Below are 16,942 nucleotides of genomic sequence, written 5' to 3' on the forward strand. Positions count from 1 at the left end.
CTCTTAGTTGCAGCATGTGGGATCTAGTTCCCTGACCAGGGATGGAACCCAGGCCCCCTGCATTGGGAACGCAGAGTCTTAGCCCTGGACCACCAAGGAAGTCCCATAGTCTACCTTAAATTGGTACTTTGACACTTCCCTGGCAATGCAGAAACCTTTGAATATTTCAATTCCATTTATCCATCTCATCAACTTTTTGTGATGTATTTTCATTTTAATTAAATATATATGTAAATATTTCTATCTATATACCCCCAAACATTTTTATTGTTCTTAGAAACAATCAATTCAGGGAATTCCCTGGCCGTCCACTGGATAGGACTCCATGCTTTCACTGCTGAGGGCCCAGGTTCAATCCCTGGTCAGGGAACTAAGATCCCACAAGCCGTGTGGCACGGCCAAAAAAAAAATCCCAAAACACAGTCAATTTAGATTTGCCCACATAATACCTTTTCCAGTGTTCTTTATTCTTTCCTGCATTATGTTGCTTCCATCTGAGATAGTTTTCTTTCTGCTTAATTCTCTTAGTGCAAGTCTGCTGACAGTGAATTCTCTGTTTTTCTATCCCTAAAAATGACTATATTTTACCTTTATTCTTTTTTTTTAAACTGAATAAAAACGTGGGGCTTACCTCAGTTCCCTGAGTAAAAATGTGGGGCATACCTCAGTGTGCTTCCCTTTTCTCTAAAATCCGGGCCCACTATGCCTTGCCTGCGTTTGGTTCTCTCCAGAACCTTCAAATATTTGTTTGAATTTAATCCTGCCTTTATATTTGTTTTCACCAGGAAGGCTAGTCTGGTACAAACTCCTCTGTCATAGCCAGAAGTGGAAGTTCGTCTCACAAATTTGATATGTAATATTTGCATTGTCATCGAGTCGAGATAGTTCCTAAATTTTACCATGACTTCTTGTTTGAACCATAGATAATTTGTATGTATCTTGGTTAATTTGTAAACATATGGGAAATTTTTCATTATCTTTTTGTTATCAATTTCTAGCTTAATTGCATCATGGTTGGAGAACATAGTCTAAATATTTTCAGGTCTTTGAAATTTGTTTAGATTTGCTTTATGGCCCAGCATGGGTCCAATATTTATAATTTTGTGTGTGTGTTTCAGAAGAATGTGTATTCTGTACTTGATGGGAATAGTGCTTTATATATGTCTGTTAGGTCAAGTTTATTAATTGTTCTATATCCAATAGGGATTTTTTTTTTTTTGGTCTGCTTGTTGTGTAAGAAACTAGTAGAGTATGTTAAAATCTATCAGTGTGACTGTGGATTTGTCTAGTTCTCTTAATTCTGTCAAGTTTGACTTTATTTTGGAGCTTTATTATTAGATACATAATTATCATATTTTCCTAGTGAATTGAAACTGTTATCATTATGAATTGTCCCTCTTTGTGTCCAGCAATGCTTTTTACCTTAAGCTTTACTTTTTCTAAAATTAATACAGCTTCACCAGGTTTCTCTTGGTTAGTATTTATATATTTCCTTATAATTTTAATCTTGTAAAGAATATGTAGTTGTCTTTTCTTTTCCCTGTTATCCAGTCTGTTATTTCTTATATTTTTTTGGAACATTTAGTCTATTTATACTTAATGTAATTCTGATATATTTGGGTTTAAATCTGCCGTCTTACTGTTTGCTTTTTTTTTGTTATTCTTCCACCTATTTTCTTTTCTTTATTCCTTTCTTTCTTGTCTTCTTTTTATTTTTTGGTTTTTGTTTTGTTTTGTTTTAGCTTTATTGAGATGCAATTTACAAAAAATAAAATTTACCAATTTTAAGTGTATCATTCAATGGATTTTGATAAAGGTACACACTCATGTAACCATCACCACAATCCAGATGCACAACTTTTTTGTTATCCCTTAAATTTCCTCCATGCTCCTTTGTAGTAATGCCTCTGCACCCACCACAGCCCTTAGAAAGCACTGATCTACTTTTTTTAAAAAATAAATTTATTTATTTTATTTATTTTTATTTTTGGCTCTGTTGTGTCTTCATTGCTGCGTGCAGGCCTTCCCTAGTTGTGGCAAGTGGGTGCTACTCTTTTTTTTTTTTTTTTTTTTTTTTTTTTTGCAGTACGTGGGCCTCTCACTGTTGTGGCCTCTCCCGTTGCGGAGCACAGGCTCTGGACATGCAGGCTCAGCAGCCACGGCTCACGGGCCCAGCCGCTCCGCGGCATGTGGGATCTTCCCGGACTGGGGCACGAACCCGTGTCCCCTGCATCGGCAGGCGGACTCTCAACCACTGCGCCACCAGGGAAGCCCGGGTGCTACTCTTAGTTGCGGTGTGTGGGTTTCTCATTGTGGTGGCTTCTCTTCTTGTGGAGCACAGGCTCTAGGCACGTGGGCCTCAGTAGTTGTGGCTCATGGGCTCCACAGCACAGGCTCAGTAGTCGTGGCGCACGGGCTTAATTGCTTCACGACATGTGGGATCTTCCCAGACCAGTGCTTGAACCCGTGTCCCCTGCCTTGGCAGGTGGATTCCCAACCACTTTGCCACCAAGGAAGCCCCAATACTGACCTACTTTCTATCCCTATAGTTTTATCTTTTAATCATACAGCATGTAGTCTTATGAATCAGAGTTTTTTCCCTTGGCATAATGCTTTTGCAATTCATGAATTGAATGTTTTCTTATTATTCCATTTTTCCATCTCTATTAGCTTGGAAATTTATACTCTATTATTATCTTTTAATGATAGCTTTTGAGAGGTAGTTCTCCTTGGGTCTCTTGTGTTTCTGTACATCTTACAAGCAGAGACTCTGACTACTTTTTTTCCATACTGTCTTTACAAGGATGTTTGTATTGTGAACAGCCTTGGAAGATAGAGGTAGGGTCTTTCTCTCGAGCAAAGGGTAGGTTTGCTTACTCTTCTATATAATAAAGATAATATTTTCCTCCAGAGCAAAGCTTAGACAGATTTTCTTACTGATGATTATAACAGATTCAAGTTCCCTACACTCAGGGTTTCTGTCTTCTAATGCAACATGAGCAGGTGTCACCTGACCCTCTTCATGTCACCCTCTGGGAAATGGATCCCAGGGAATAGGCACAAATGCTGATACTCTGGCACAAATGCTATTGCTGTGAGTAATAAATTGCCCTTTGTCTTTCATCCAGGAACCTTGTGTCTTCTGCCAGCATCCATGAAACTGTGTCAGGCTAACTTGTTAGTTTGCAAGTAGGGTAAAATCTGAAACCCTTCACAGTTCTTTTATTTATTTATTTATTTATTTATTTATTTAACATCTTTATTGGAGTATAATTGCTTTACAATGGTGAATAACAAAGTGAATCAGTTATACATATACATATGTTCCCATATGGGAGCTATGTTCCCATATCTATAACATAGTTATACATATACATATGTTCCCATATCTCTTCCCTCTTGCATCTCCCTCCCTCCCACCCTCCCTATCCCACCCCTCTAGGTGGTCACAAAGCACTGAGCTGATCTCCCCGTGCTATGTGGCTGCTTCCCACTAGCTATCTATTTTACGTTTGGTAGTGTATATATGTCCATGCCACTCTCTCACTTTGTCACAGCTTACCCTTCCCCCTCCCCATATCCTCGAGTCCATTCTCTAGTAGGTCTGTGTCTTTATTCCCGTTTTGCCCCTAGGTTCTTCAAGACCATTTTTTTTTTCTTAGATTCCATATGTATGTGTTAGCATACGGTATTTGTTTTTCTCTTTCTGACTTACTTCACTCTGTATGACAGACTCTAGGTCCATCCACCTTACTACAAATAACTCAATTTCGTTTCTTTTTATGACTGAGTAATATTCCATTGTATATATGTGCCACATCTTCTTTGTCCATTCATCTGTTGATGGACACTTCGGTTGCTTCCATGTCCTGGCTATTGTAAATAGAGCTGCAATGAACATTTTGATACATGACTCTTTTTGAATTATGGTTTTCTCAGGGTATATGCCCAGTAGTGGGATTGCTGGGTCGTATGGTACCCTTCACAGTTCTTGATAGAACCCTAGAGATTGTAACACACATCCTTGGCCTTACTGAAGTATAATTGGTACTTTGGCCTCTTCCAGAACAATACAAGGGTCTTAGAACCCTTTAACTCCATTTATCCCACTCCAGACATCTATGCCATGTATTGTTTTTTATTAATATTTTAATTTTAAACCCAACAAGACATTATACTGTCAATATTTATTTAGATTCACTCACATATTTACCATTTTCATGGTGCTTAATTTTTTTCCTGCATCTTTGAGCATCCATCTAGGATCAAATTTCTTCTACCAGAAGAAAATCCTTTTGTATTTCCTTTTATTTGGGTCTGCTAATGTCACAGTCAGTCAGTCTGTCTCTGGTGCATTTGTTTGTTTGACTAATGAAATATTTTAATTTCAACGTCATACTTGAAGTTTTTTTTTTTTTTTTCTGGGTGTATATTTCTCGGTGACATTTATTTTCTTTTAGCCCTTTAAGGATGTCATCTCATTATCTCTGGCTTCCATTGTTGAGCTTCATTGTTGAGTCTGATGGTTGCCCTCTGAAAACTTTTTTCTCTTTGCTATTTTTTTTTTTTTTTTTTTGCAGTATGCAGGCCTCTCACTGTTGTGGCCTCTCCCGTTGCGGAGCACAGGCTCCGGATGCACAGGCTCAGCGGCCGTGGCTGACGGGCCTAGCCAATCTGCGGCATGTGGGATCGTCCCAGACTGGGGCACAAACCCTTGTCCCCTGCATCGGCAGGCGGACTCTCAACCACTGTGCCACCAGGGAAGCCCTCTCTTGCTATTTTTAATGTTTTCTCTTTGCATTTTGTTTTCAGCGGTTGTTACATGGTACATGTGGTGTTAGTTATTGCTACGTTACAATATGTTGACCAATATGTGTCATTCTCAGTTATTGCTATGCAACAAACTCTCCCAAAATTTAGTGGCTTAAAACAATATCAATTGTTTAGCCCACAAATCTGCAATTTGAGCAGAGCTTAGTGGGAAAGGCTCAGTTTGATTCTACATAGTATTAGCTGGGGTGGCTTGACTGCACGATCCACTTCTAAGATGACTCACAACTGGCAAGTTGATGCTGGCTGTTGGTTGGGAGTTCATCCAGGGTTAAGGGTCCAGGGCCAGGAGTCATCTCCATGGTGCTTCAGCTTCCCTGTGGTATGATGGCCGGGTCCCAAGAAAAAAGAGATAGAGGCTTCCAGTCTCTTAAATCCTTGCTCTAGAAACTAGGACAGCATCACTTCTGCCATATTCTTTTGGTAAAGCAGTTACAAAGCCAGGTTAAAGGGTAAAGATACATAAATTCCCACTTCTCAGTGGCTCAGTGGGAGGAAAGTAAGTGTGGATTTGGTGGAGCATTTATAGAATACATTTATAGAATATTTATATCTATAGAATATTTTAAGTTAATGGAATAACGTTTTTCATCAATTTTGGAAAGTTCATAGTCATTAACTCTTCAAATATGGCTTCTGTACAATTCTTTTTCTATTCTGTTTTTGTATCTCCACTTATATGTATGTTATGTCTTTTCATTATGTATTCTATGTCTTTTATCTAGTTTCCTGTATCTTCCAAGCTTTTGTCTCTCCATGCTTTATTCTACTTTTTTCTTACCTGTCTTCCTTTTCACTAATTTTCTATTCAGCGTTGTCTAATCTGCCATTATACCTAAACACTGAGCTCTTAATTTTGGCAGTTGTATCTTTAAATTCTGCAATATCCACTTGGTTCTTTTTTTTAATAGTTTAAAGTGTTTTGCCAAAATTGTAAATCTTCTATTTTATCCTAATATTGTCATAGTTATTTTAAAGTCTGTGTCAGGTAACTTCAGTATTTGTAGACCCCCAGTTATAGATCTATTTCTCTTGTATATTGTCTCTGTTGGTTTTCTTTCATATTTTCTTTTTTAAAAATATTTATTTATTTATTTTTGGCTGCACTGGGTCTTAGTTGCGGCATGTGTGATCTTCTGTTGCGGCTCACGGGCTCTTCGTTGTGGTGTGCAGGCTTCTCTGTAGTTGTGGCACGCTAGCTCCTCTCTAGTTGTGGTGTGCAGTCTCCAGAGTGCGGGGTCTCAGTAGTTCCAGCACACAAGCTGTCTAGTTGTGGCGTGCAGGCTCAGTAGTTGCAGTACGTGGGCTTAGTTGCCCTGCGGCATGGGGGATCTTAGTTCCTTGACCAGTGATAGAACCTGCGTCCCCTGCATTGGAAGGTGGATTCTTAACCACTGGACCACCAAGGAAGTCCCATCTTTCATGTTTTCTTATCTCTTCATGTGCCTGGGGAGTTTTGCTTTCAGGCTGGACCATGGATTTGCAACAATGCTTGTGGAAATATACGTGATGATATTTTTTAAAAAGGAAAGAAAGGAAAGGAAATCTTTTCAAATAAAAAGAAAGCCCCAACTCCATTTAGGTGTGTGTGATGGGGGAAGGAAGTCCAGCTGGAGCAGGTCAGTCCACAGCAGGAAGCAGGCAAGCACCTGTTTGCAGGGACCCAAGTCTTCAGATTCCATCAAGGGCGCGGCCCAAGGGTCCCTCCCGGCTCACTTCTGTGTCATCCTCTTCTGCCCTGGCTCCTCAGGCTCTTCCAGCTGGAGACAGAGGCTGATGCCCTGGTGAACTTCCAGCAGTTTTCTTCCCAGTTGCCGCCCTTCTACGAGAGCTCCAACCTCATCCTGCATGTTGAGGTCCTGCAGCAGCTGACCGACCTCATCCGCAACCACCCCAGCTGGTCGGTGGCCCACCTGGCGGTGGAGTTGGGAATCCGAGAGTGCTTCCATCACAGCGGCATCATCAGGTGGGCGGGGGGCTTGGCCAGGTGGGACAGGAGGGCAGGACCCTGGGGATACTGGGCGTGGATGGGGAGTCTCAGTCCAGCCTCAATTCCCCTACATAAACTCAAAGGTTGCCCAGAACGTTTGACTTCAAAAGGGGCAGCATTGCCTCTGGGTTAGAGCAGGGGAATGCTGACTAAAGCCAGAAGGCACAAGGTAACATTTCTGGAGTGCCTGCCAGGTGCCAGGCCCCCGGTAGCTGTTTTATACCCACCATGAACTTGAATCCTCTCAACATGCCCATGAAGTAGTGTCATCCCAGTGAGACGTTATGTGACTTGTGCAAGGTCATTCAGCTGCAGAGGGCTGAAGAGGCTTCAGATCCTTGGTGTCTCTTTCCAAAGGTCTGGTTGCCCTTCTGGAAGCTGGAACACTTAGTCTCGTATGTCTATTCAGCCAACATGCCCCTGGGGAGGGCCCCGTGCCAGCCAGAGGACTCGAGCTCACCATCCTGCCCTGAGGTAGCCCCACCTCCAGTTCTCTGCTTCAGACAGCTTGGTTCAGCTGCCGGGCCCAAAGCTCAAAAATCTTCACTGCCTTTTACAGTTTACCGGCATGATCTTGGACATCATGGTGTTTGATCTCACAATAGTTCTATCAATTTCCTAGGGCAGGCGTGGCAGGTATTATTTTTATTTTTTTGTAGATAAGGATATTGAACCCTAGAAAAGTGAATTGCCCGAGGTTGGTGAGATTTCTGCCTTCTGTGATTCTTTCTATGCCACCCCACTGCCCACTTCAGGCTGGTGTGGCCCTAGGGCACATCCCTCATACAGGTGTGCAAACTGAACTAAAAACTGATACAGATCACATCAGTTACAGGTAAATTGTGACTCAGCCCTGAGTTTGAACCAGCCAGCTTGAGCAGGGCACGAATGCTCTTGGGCTCCTCCCCCACCTCCCCTGCGGCTGCACTTGGCTTTCTCAGTGTCCCGCCCACCTCGTGCCATACCCCTCACCTCCCCGGCCCTCCCCTGCAGCTGCGCCAACAACAGGGAGAATGAGGAGGGTTGCACTCCCCTGCACCTGGCCTGCCGCAAGGGCGACTGGGAGATCCTGGTGGAGCTGGTGCAGTACTGCCACGCCCAGATGGACGTCACCACCAACAACGGAGAGACCGCCTTCCATTACGCTGTCCAGAGTGACAATTCCCAAGTGCTGCAGGTGAGCAGGGGTGGAGACAGGGCGACTGATTCTGGCCACACCTTACCACGGCTGCAGCTGTCTTTGGGCCTCTGGGCTCAGGTGTCCCTCCGGGCCTCTCACTGTCCCCACTTTGATCCTTGAGGCCTGAGCCCCTTCATGGAGGGTGTAGCCCCACCTGGCACTTGCCTCCCCATGCTTGTCAAGGAGACACATCCTCGGCCACTTTCCTCCTACAACCCTGGGAAAGTCCTCCAACCCAGCAAACTGAGCTCAAGGTCTAGTCCCGTCAGTCAGTTTAATTCAGCTTCTCCTGGGCACTCACGGTAGGCTGGGCCCCCGGGCCGGGTGAATTTCAGCCCCTGCCTGGAGGCGCCCATGGTCCAGCAGGACCTGAGCTTAACTTTTTACAGTAACTCAAAACAAACAAAACTCCATCTGGCTCCTGTAGGCATTTGCACCAAAGGCACTCCTTCCATTAAATTTTTGATTAGCTGGGCAGAAAAATAAAAAATAAAAATTGTAGGCAAGTAGATCAAATGATGAAAAGGCTACCTTATATATCAAATAGAAAAGACAAAATACTGGGCAGTATTTTATTGCCTAGAATTAGAAGATTCTTCTAAAGGTTATATCCTTCTCTGTGCCTTGGCATCAGAATGGGACCACATTATTCCAGAAAATATGGATTCCTGTCTTAGGATTAGTGCTCTCAGGGAAGGGAATTCTATACCCACTGTTGAACTCTGCCCTTACTGAGACCCCACTGTGTGCTCAGCACAGCACCACGTAGAACCTGCCTCGATTCAGAGGGCAGGCACACACTCTTATCAATAGCTGTCCTTTACCGCTGGTCCCATGCCTGACCCTGTACTCAGTGTTATATGTGTTCTAGTTAATTCTCAAGACACCCTCTGTGTGTGGGGGCCATCATCTTCTTCTCTTCGCCAAAGAGACTGGGGTTCAGCGAAGGTATGTGCCTGGGGAGGGGTGCCACAGAGCTGTGAGCAGTGGGGCTGGCCCTTGAATCGGGCCTGGATGCCAGCACCTCGGCCAGCACCTGCTGTGTCCCTGGCCTGTCCACAGACCCAGCCGGTCACAGGGGTACACAGGGGTCATAATTAACCTCAGGGAAACAGCTTTCAACCACAGTCGAGGAGATAAAATCCTCATGGCTGTTTTATTAATACTGGTGTTTTGTTTAATGAAAAAATAATACCTACACGTAGCTGAAAAATTCAGGCAGGACAGAAGGATATGCAATGGAAAGCAAGTCTCATTCCCACTCAGACCCCCAGTGCCCATCCTAGATACAACCTCTTTTACATTTCCTGATTGAGAAATTTTTCATACACGCCACGGTCATGCCAGACCAGCGCCCCAGGCACTACTGGCACAGTCAGCTTCTTTCTCTCCCCAAAGCCTCCTTTCTTGGTGGCTTCTCTTGAAGTTCTTGTCAGTGTTCTCATGGAGACCAGCTTCCCTACCCCTGAGGCCCCAGAGAGGGACGGCCACAGCGGTGGATGTTAGCAGAGGGACAGGCCAGGGACCTCGCTGTGTTTGCCTCCTGCCCACCCCGAGGTCTTGTTGTCAGTTCCTAGGGAAGAACGCATCGGCTGGCCTGAACCAGGTGAATAACCAAGGGCTGACCCCACTGCACCTGGCCTGCCAGCTGGGGAAGCAGGAGATGGTCCGTGTGCTGCTGCTGTGCAACGCTCGCTGCAACATCATGGGGCCCAATGGCTACCCCATCCACATGGCCATGAAGTTCTCCCAGAAGGGGTAAGACCCTGCCCTGCCCCACGTGATCCGAGGGGCCTCCAATCTGCGCTGCCAGTCACCCTGCCCAGGCGAGCAGTGGCCTCCACAGGCTCATTAGGTGCGTGTCAGATCCTGGTGCCAAGGGCTGCCCGGGTACAAAGAAAGTATTTGATAAATGTGTGGGAGTGTGAATCTCGGTCCATGAACTCTGCTGTGCAGAGAATAGAACTTTGAAAGTTGCTCAGTCATGCACCTTAATTTCTGACCGTGAGCCTCCCTCTATCAAACTGGAGAAAAACGATCTTAAACTTCCCTGGGGTTCCCCCTTTCCCGCTCCCCCAGGTGATGCCCCGGTGCTAGAATCTCACGCAACCCTAAGGCTTGGAAGGGTCCATGTGACCTGGATCCTCTTCCGTCCTATCCCACCACATCTGATCTGAACAGCCCCTTCGTGGCTGCTGTGCTGGTGAAGCTTCTGTGCCCAACTCGAAACCTAGGAATGATTAGCAAGGTGGCCCAGGGCCCCATCTGCCTGATGCATCCCTCCTTCCTGGGGGGTGGCACTGCTGGGACTCAGGTGCCAGGCCCATGTCTTGGGGAGATCTAGACCACTCATTTCTTCCTTTCTCCCCAGCCCTGGGAAACCTGGTCTCAGGATAATTCCTTCTCCATGTGCAGTGTGTGCACATGTGTGTGTGTGTGTGTGTGTGTGTGTGTGTGTGTGTGTGTAGGAGGGATAAAAGAGATGACTATCCCAAAATTCTACCCAGCAGATACAGTAACTAGAATGAATGAATGAGTGAATGAGTCAGGTGGTCCCTCAGTCCCGGGCACTGTGCCTTACAGAGGTGGTTGAGAGAAAGCCCAGGACAGGGGATACAGAAGTCGCCCAGTACTTTCCAGAGCCATGTGATAGACGGGCAGCAAGAAAAAAGCTCAGAGGGGCTGCCCTCGGGTGGGGGGCAGGCACGCTCACCCTCCCTCAGGGTCTTCCTTCCTCTGGGGTCTGCACCCACCTTTTGGCCCCTGGAGGGCATTGATGTCCCCTTGAAGGTCTGGTCCAAGCCTGGACAAACCCTCCTTTCCTTGATTCTTCCTCGTACAGCCAAGATGAACTAGAACTTTCGGGAAGACTTGACCAAATGGTTGGAGACAATCCCAGCGCTCCCACTCCCAGTCACCCCGTTACTGAGTTGCAGGTTGCAACCTGAATGGACACACGTGATGAGTGATGCTCTCCCATACCCAAGGGCTGGCACGGTGGCCCCGTTCCAGCTCGGCTCCAGCCACCCTACTGGCTTCAGTCACCTTCTTGGTCCAGGTTACTTCCAAGGTCCCGATGTGGCCCAGGTTGCTCCCTCATCAGACACCTGCAACCACATCCCAGGCCTCCCGTGTGGATTGTTGCAGATGAGACAACACGAGTCGTCTCATACCTCGGGTGTGCCCTGCACACGGCCACGCTCCTCTCAGGGCTCCAAGGGGGCACATCTCTCTGTCACCACGTGGCAGCCCGTGCATTCATACTCCAAGAATCACAAGTGTCAGGGTTACTGGGACTGGTTCCATCCCAGCCCCAATCTGGGGGCCCCTCTGCTGTTGGTATTGGCTCAGCTGAGCTTCACAGAGAGCTGGGTTGGGCCCAGGACCCCACTTTGACTTGGCATAATGTCTTCAAGGTTCCTTTGTGTCGTAGCCTGTATCAAAACGTCCTTCCCTTTTAAGGCAGAATTACTCCATTGTATGTACCACATTCTGCTTATCCATTCATATATCCGTGGAGACTTAGGTTGTTTCCATCTTCTGGCTATTGTGGGTAATGCTGCAGTAAACACTGGCATACAAATATCTTCTTGAGCCCCTGCTTTCAGTTCTTGTGGTTATCAATCTAGGAGTGGAAAGCAGCTGCACTTGTAACCACCCCGCCTACTGCCTCCTACAGGACGCAGTCACTACTTGCAACACCAGCCGTTTGGGAGGCAGGGGAGGATAGAGGGCGGCCGTGTGCCAGTCACAGGCACCCATGTTGCAGACAGGCCCAGCCACTTTCCAGAGGTCACCAGTGGGAAGCTGGGGCTTAACCTCAAGCCTGTCTGACTCTGCAGCCAGCACCAGTGAGAGTGATCACTGCTGACTGAAGTCATCAAGGAAGGCTTCCTGGAGGAGGGGGCTTGAGATGTGCCTTGAGGGGCTCAGGATACCGTTGCCGTATCACCATATGCATGCTGGTCGGTTTTGTTGCAACTGTATTTGCAGGAGCTCTCCCTCACCAGTAGATGAAGCCTTGAGTCGTGGCCTCTTCCAGTGTCAGGCTGCCCCCGCTGGCCTTCCTCACTCCCACGTGGCTTCTCTCTCCCCAGGTGTGCTGAAATGATTGTCAGCATGGACAGCAGCCAGATCCACAGCAAAGACCCTCGCTATGGAGCCAGCCCCCTCCACTGGGCCAAGAACGCAGAGGTAAGCAGGTCTGAGGGTGAGCCGGGGCAGGGGGAGGGTCCCAGAGCCCTTCGTTCCTTAGCTACCTATAGGAAGGAGGTTCCTGAGAGGTCTCTGAGGGTGGCACTTGAGGGCCCAGGAGATAAGCCCAAGGAGGGATGACGTCCTGGCATTGCAGGTGAGTGTCCCCTCTGCGGTTTCCTCGTGTATGATTGGGGATCTGTGGCCTACCTGTGGAGGTATCGTGAAGTCAGCAAAGCAGTGCGTGAGAAAATTCTTCATAAACTGTCAAGCGCCTCGCAAATAGAAGGTGATAGATGTTGATGATGCTGATGGTGATGATGATGGTGGCTCTAACTTCGTCTATAGAGAGCCTGGCCGGCATCTCCTCTGAGGCCTCTCCCTGAGCTAAGCTCTGACCCCCTGGGAGGATGGAGGTCTCTGATCACTTATCTCCAGGAAGCATAGCTATCACTGCACTGGATGCCCTCAAAGATGATAGGATACTCGTAAATGTGACAGGCCAGGAGGGAAGAGACTGACAACCACTGTGGATACCTTCACACCAGGAGCTGAACACCAAGTCAGGCCCTCCTGTATGTTTTCATGTTCCTTGTCAGCACACTCTTTGAGGTGGGAACTTGCATTCCCATTTTCACAGCAGAGAAAACTGAGGTGCGCAGGGGTGCAGTGACCCTTCCAAGTTCAGACAATGGGGATGAAGTGGGGCTGAGCTTTGGGCTCAGGTCTGTCAGGGTCCAAAGTCCAGGCTCTCCGGGGCTGTTGGGTGAGCAGGGGTGTATGTTGCCAAGGCCCAGATGGGGTCATATCTTTTCAGGGTCCTGGGCAGGGTGGCAGGGAGTGGGGCATTTCTGGGGCAGGGCCCAGAGGAACCTTTGCAGGGAGGGATGGGGTCCTGTGAGCTCCAGGAAAGGACCCTGAAGCCCTTTGAAAAAGTCACCACAGCTTCAGCTTTTTGTCCCCTAGTTCCTGGGGTGCGGCCAGTGTGGGAGGCAAGATCTGGGGCCACCCCCAGAACTGGGGCCTGCCACCTTGGCTCTTCCCATTGCTGGAGCTTTCCAGAGGCCGAGACCTGAAGGAAGTGGCCCTGCCCAGGTGCCACCAGCTGCCACAGGCTGCAGCTGCTCTGAGCACCCTGCTGACTCGGGCCAGGACCCTGTCTCCGCAGATGGCCCGCCTGCTGCTGAAACGGGGCTGCGATGTGAACAGCACCAGCTCCGTGGGGAACACAGCCCTGCACGTGGCCGTCATGCGCAACCGCTTCGACTGTGTCATGGTGCTGCTGACCCACGGGGCCAACGCCGAAGCCCGGGGCGAGCACGGCAACACGCCGCTGCACTTGGCCATGTCGGTGAGCCCCGGGCTTACTGCCTACTCGGCAGGGGTGCAGGCGACCAGCAGGGCTGGGGCATGCCCCACTCTGAGCCCAGAATAAGAGCCCCTTCCTCTGTGCTCCAGGACCTCTCATTCCCATGCCCCCATGTGACATCTGGATGCTGTGAGAGGGGAAAATACAGCTCTGGCTACTGACCGTGGCCTTGGGCAACTCACATCACCCCTGCCAGCCTTGACTTCCTTGTCTGGAGAATGGAGGTGTTGGTACCCACCTGACAGAGTTGTTGAGTGGATTCAGTGATAGACACCCGGTAACTCTGTGAGGGATGTCTAAGCAGCACATGTAAGACCCGGCATGGAGTAAGCATCCCCGAGACGTTCGTTCTCCTTCCCTGCATCATCAGGGAAAACTATTCATCTGCATGTTGCCCTTATCTCCCTGGTAGACGCCAAGCTCCTGGAAGGCCAGGCCTGCTTACACATCTTGGTGGCCCGTGGTAGGTGCTGGTCACCTTTGCTGGTTTATTAGCACAGTTCCTGCCCTTAAAGCCCCTACAGTCTGGTTAGACAACTACAGCATGAACATACTAAATGCAGGGGAGGGAGTGTTATTTGTTACAGACGTGTGTGTGTGTGTGAGTGTGTGTGTGTGTGTATAACTGTAGCAAACCATATGTACCCATAATTCTGTTCGACATGTCTCGGAGTGATAGAATAGGAGATTCCCCTGGAACTCTAAAAGAAGGAGATTTAGGACAAAGTCAGAGACATCCTGTTTTATACCAAAGGTCATAATTGTAGAGGGGATGTTGCCCAAGAGACTGAAACTATAAATAAAACTGTGGACATTTTTAGCACTGAATGGGCCCTTTGAATTACGTAGTTGAGCAGTTCTTAAACTTTTTGGTCTGTTTGATCCTTTTATGCTTTTCAAAAGTATTGAGAATCTCAAAGACTGTTTATTTGAATGTTATCTATCCATATTTACCATATTAGAAATTAGAAGTGAGGGATTTTCAAGATACTTATTAATTCATTTAAAAATAACAATAATTTACCAAGCCCATGCTAACATAAGTAACATTTTTATGGAAGATCGGCTTTATTTATTTATTTATTTATTTATTTTTTTGTGGTACGCGGGCCTCTCACTCTTGTGGCCTCTCCCGGTGCAGAGCACAGGCTCCGGACGCACAGGCTCAGCGGCCATGGCTCACGGGCCCAGCCGCCCCACGGCATGTGGGACCTTCCCGGACCGGGGCACGAACCCGTGTCCCCTGCATCGGCAGGCGGACTCTCAACCACTGCACCACCAGGGAAGCCCGATCGACTTTATTTTCCAAAACAAAAAATAATTGAAAAGAGTTGGCATCGTTTTACATTTTTGTGAATCTTTTTAATGCCTGGCTTCAGAGAAGGCATGGATTTTCCTATCTTCTGCTACATTTATTCAGTATGTTGTTGCATATGTTAAAAATATGAAGAAACTCTGGCCTCACATAGATATGTACATGGCTGGAAAAGATATGTAGTTGTACCTTTGCAGATAATTGTGGATATTCTTTCTTTTTTTCTTTTTTCTTTTTTTTTTTTTTTTTTTTGGCCACTCTCCATGGCTCTCGAGATCTTAATTCCCCAACCAGGGATTGAATCTTAGTTCCCCAACCAGGGATTGAACCTGGGCCTCGGCAGTGAAAGCGTGGAGTCCTAACCACTGGACCACCAGGGAATTCCCCCTGGATATTCTTTCATATTGCACCAAAACTTGACAAGTGGTAGTTTCTGACAAGTTGGTTGCAGTAGACACTCTGAAATCATCTCCTCGGACTTTTCACTCTCTGTTACAGTGAAAACCATTGGCATCTTTTGCACTTTGCCTGGATCTTTTACCCCTGCACGACTTCGTGTCATCCTTGGAAAATACTGGTTTGCTGAGTTTGCCTAGCTACCAAATGTTGACCCATTTTGTTATACAGTCTCAAAACCCCACAGTTGTAAATATCACCACAATTTCATCAGAAAAGTCTTTAAATTTGGGGAAGCTGTCAAGCCCGTCATCGCACAGAACAGTGTTCTAGAATTCCAGTTCTTGTTTGAAAGCTTGAGTTCTGTCACTGGCACAAAGTACTGCCAGCTGTTTTTCTTGAAGTGATAGGCTCACCGCATTCATTTTTGAGAAAATAACCTCCTAGATACCCAGCGCTGAACAATTGTAGTTTGTCTGCCAGTTGTTTCTCGACTAAAAACAGTTTCTCTTGCAAAAAAAGCAGCTCATTCTGCTTGCAGCTGAAACAGTCACACAGTGCTTTTCCCGAGACAACCATCATACGTGGTTATGCCACAGAAATGCCTTGTGCATACTGTGCATTTTATGACACCGAATACACCAGTGTCCAAACTCAATAAGATTAACATTTCTTACTGCTTCATCAAGGGCCTTCTTAAGTGAAGGTGGCTTTTTAATGAATGAATTTACTTTTTACGATGAGTGCGTGGCCGAGGAGAAAAGCATGATGACTGTTAGTTTGGTGCCACTGCCTTGCTTCATGCTAAGGCACCAGCAGTTTTATCCACAGTTGTTTTTACACCATCGGTGTAAAAGTTAACACAGTGCAAATGCAAACAACACCTTGATGTTTTCATGAATATGGTTCTAACCTCTTGAACCCTCTAAAGGGTCTCCGTATTCATAGGGGTCCACAGTTCTTACTTTGAGAACTGCTGACATAGGCCATTGCTTCCATACTCCAGTCACCTGCATACCATGTGTGCAGTTTTGGGCGGATTCATGAACCACTTTTACAATTATGTACTTAATCACTGCTTTAATTTGGCTTGCTTTTAAGCTTACTTAAATTTATTTTGAAGGAACTGTTATATTACCACCGTAGGTGGTAAACCAGTGCCACAAATAAAAGGTAACCAAAGAAGAAATACATAACTAATGGTTGAAACACACGTTTACCTGTGCCCATATACATCCTAATGGTGCATGAACAGCAGTTTGGAAAACGGCTTTCTAGACACACCTCTCCATTCTCTAGGCAAGGAAGTCAGGCCCCGAGAGGGAGGTGATAAGCCCAGCGCTCAGGTCTCCTGGCAGCCAGTCTGTTGGTTTGTGCTGGGAAACCACGCCCAGCCCAGCCCAGCCCCCGCTGCCCAGCCTCCAGACGTTCACTGCACATTCTCTGGGAAGGGGGCTGCCATCAGGGTGGATGTGTGCTCGGTTTCCCCCTCAGAACTGGGGCCCTGGACTCAATGGGGGCCTTTCCTCACTTACCCTCTCCTGCTGGTCCTGCAAGGGACCAGCAGCTGACCCTTCAGTGGCCCCACGGCTCCTGGGTCGGGGTCATAGATGTTTTGCTTCTTTAGAGAAGGAGCTGGCGGGGCTTGGGGCTGGGTGAATCACTTCC

At 47.0% G+C, this 16,942-nt stretch overlaps 1 protein-coding gene across 14 annotated transcripts in view; it reads left to right on the forward strand.

The window, feature by feature from the left end:
- PLA2G6 (phospholipase A2 group VI) overlaps window positions 1–16,942 on the forward strand; it is a 52,054-nt gene that overhangs the window by 13,918 nt on the left and 21,194 nt on the right. For 11 of the 14 annotated variants that reach the window (XM_081249432.1, XM_081249433.1, XM_081249439.1 and 8 more), the window contains 5 exons: window positions 6,581–6,796; window positions 7,814–7,997; window positions 9,571–9,758; window positions 12,098–12,194; window positions 13,363–13,545. In XM_081249432.1, coding sequence (XP_081105558.1) covers window positions 6,581–6,796; window positions 7,814–7,997; window positions 9,571–9,758; window positions 12,098–12,194; window positions 13,363–13,545 — 868 coding nt within the window. The remainder of the gene's footprint in view (window positions 1–6,580; window positions 6,797–7,813; window positions 7,998–9,570; window positions 9,759–12,097; window positions 12,195–13,362; window positions 13,546–16,942) is intronic. The other 3 variants (XM_081249428.1, XM_081249429.1, XM_081249431.1) reach the window with 2 other exon arrangements.

This window comes from Mesoplodon bidens (genome assembly GCF_964165515.1).
Source record: "Mesoplodon bidens genome assembly, chromosome: 11".
NCBI lineage: Eukaryota > Metazoa > Chordata > Mammalia > Artiodactyla > Ziphiidae > Mesoplodon > Mesoplodon bidens.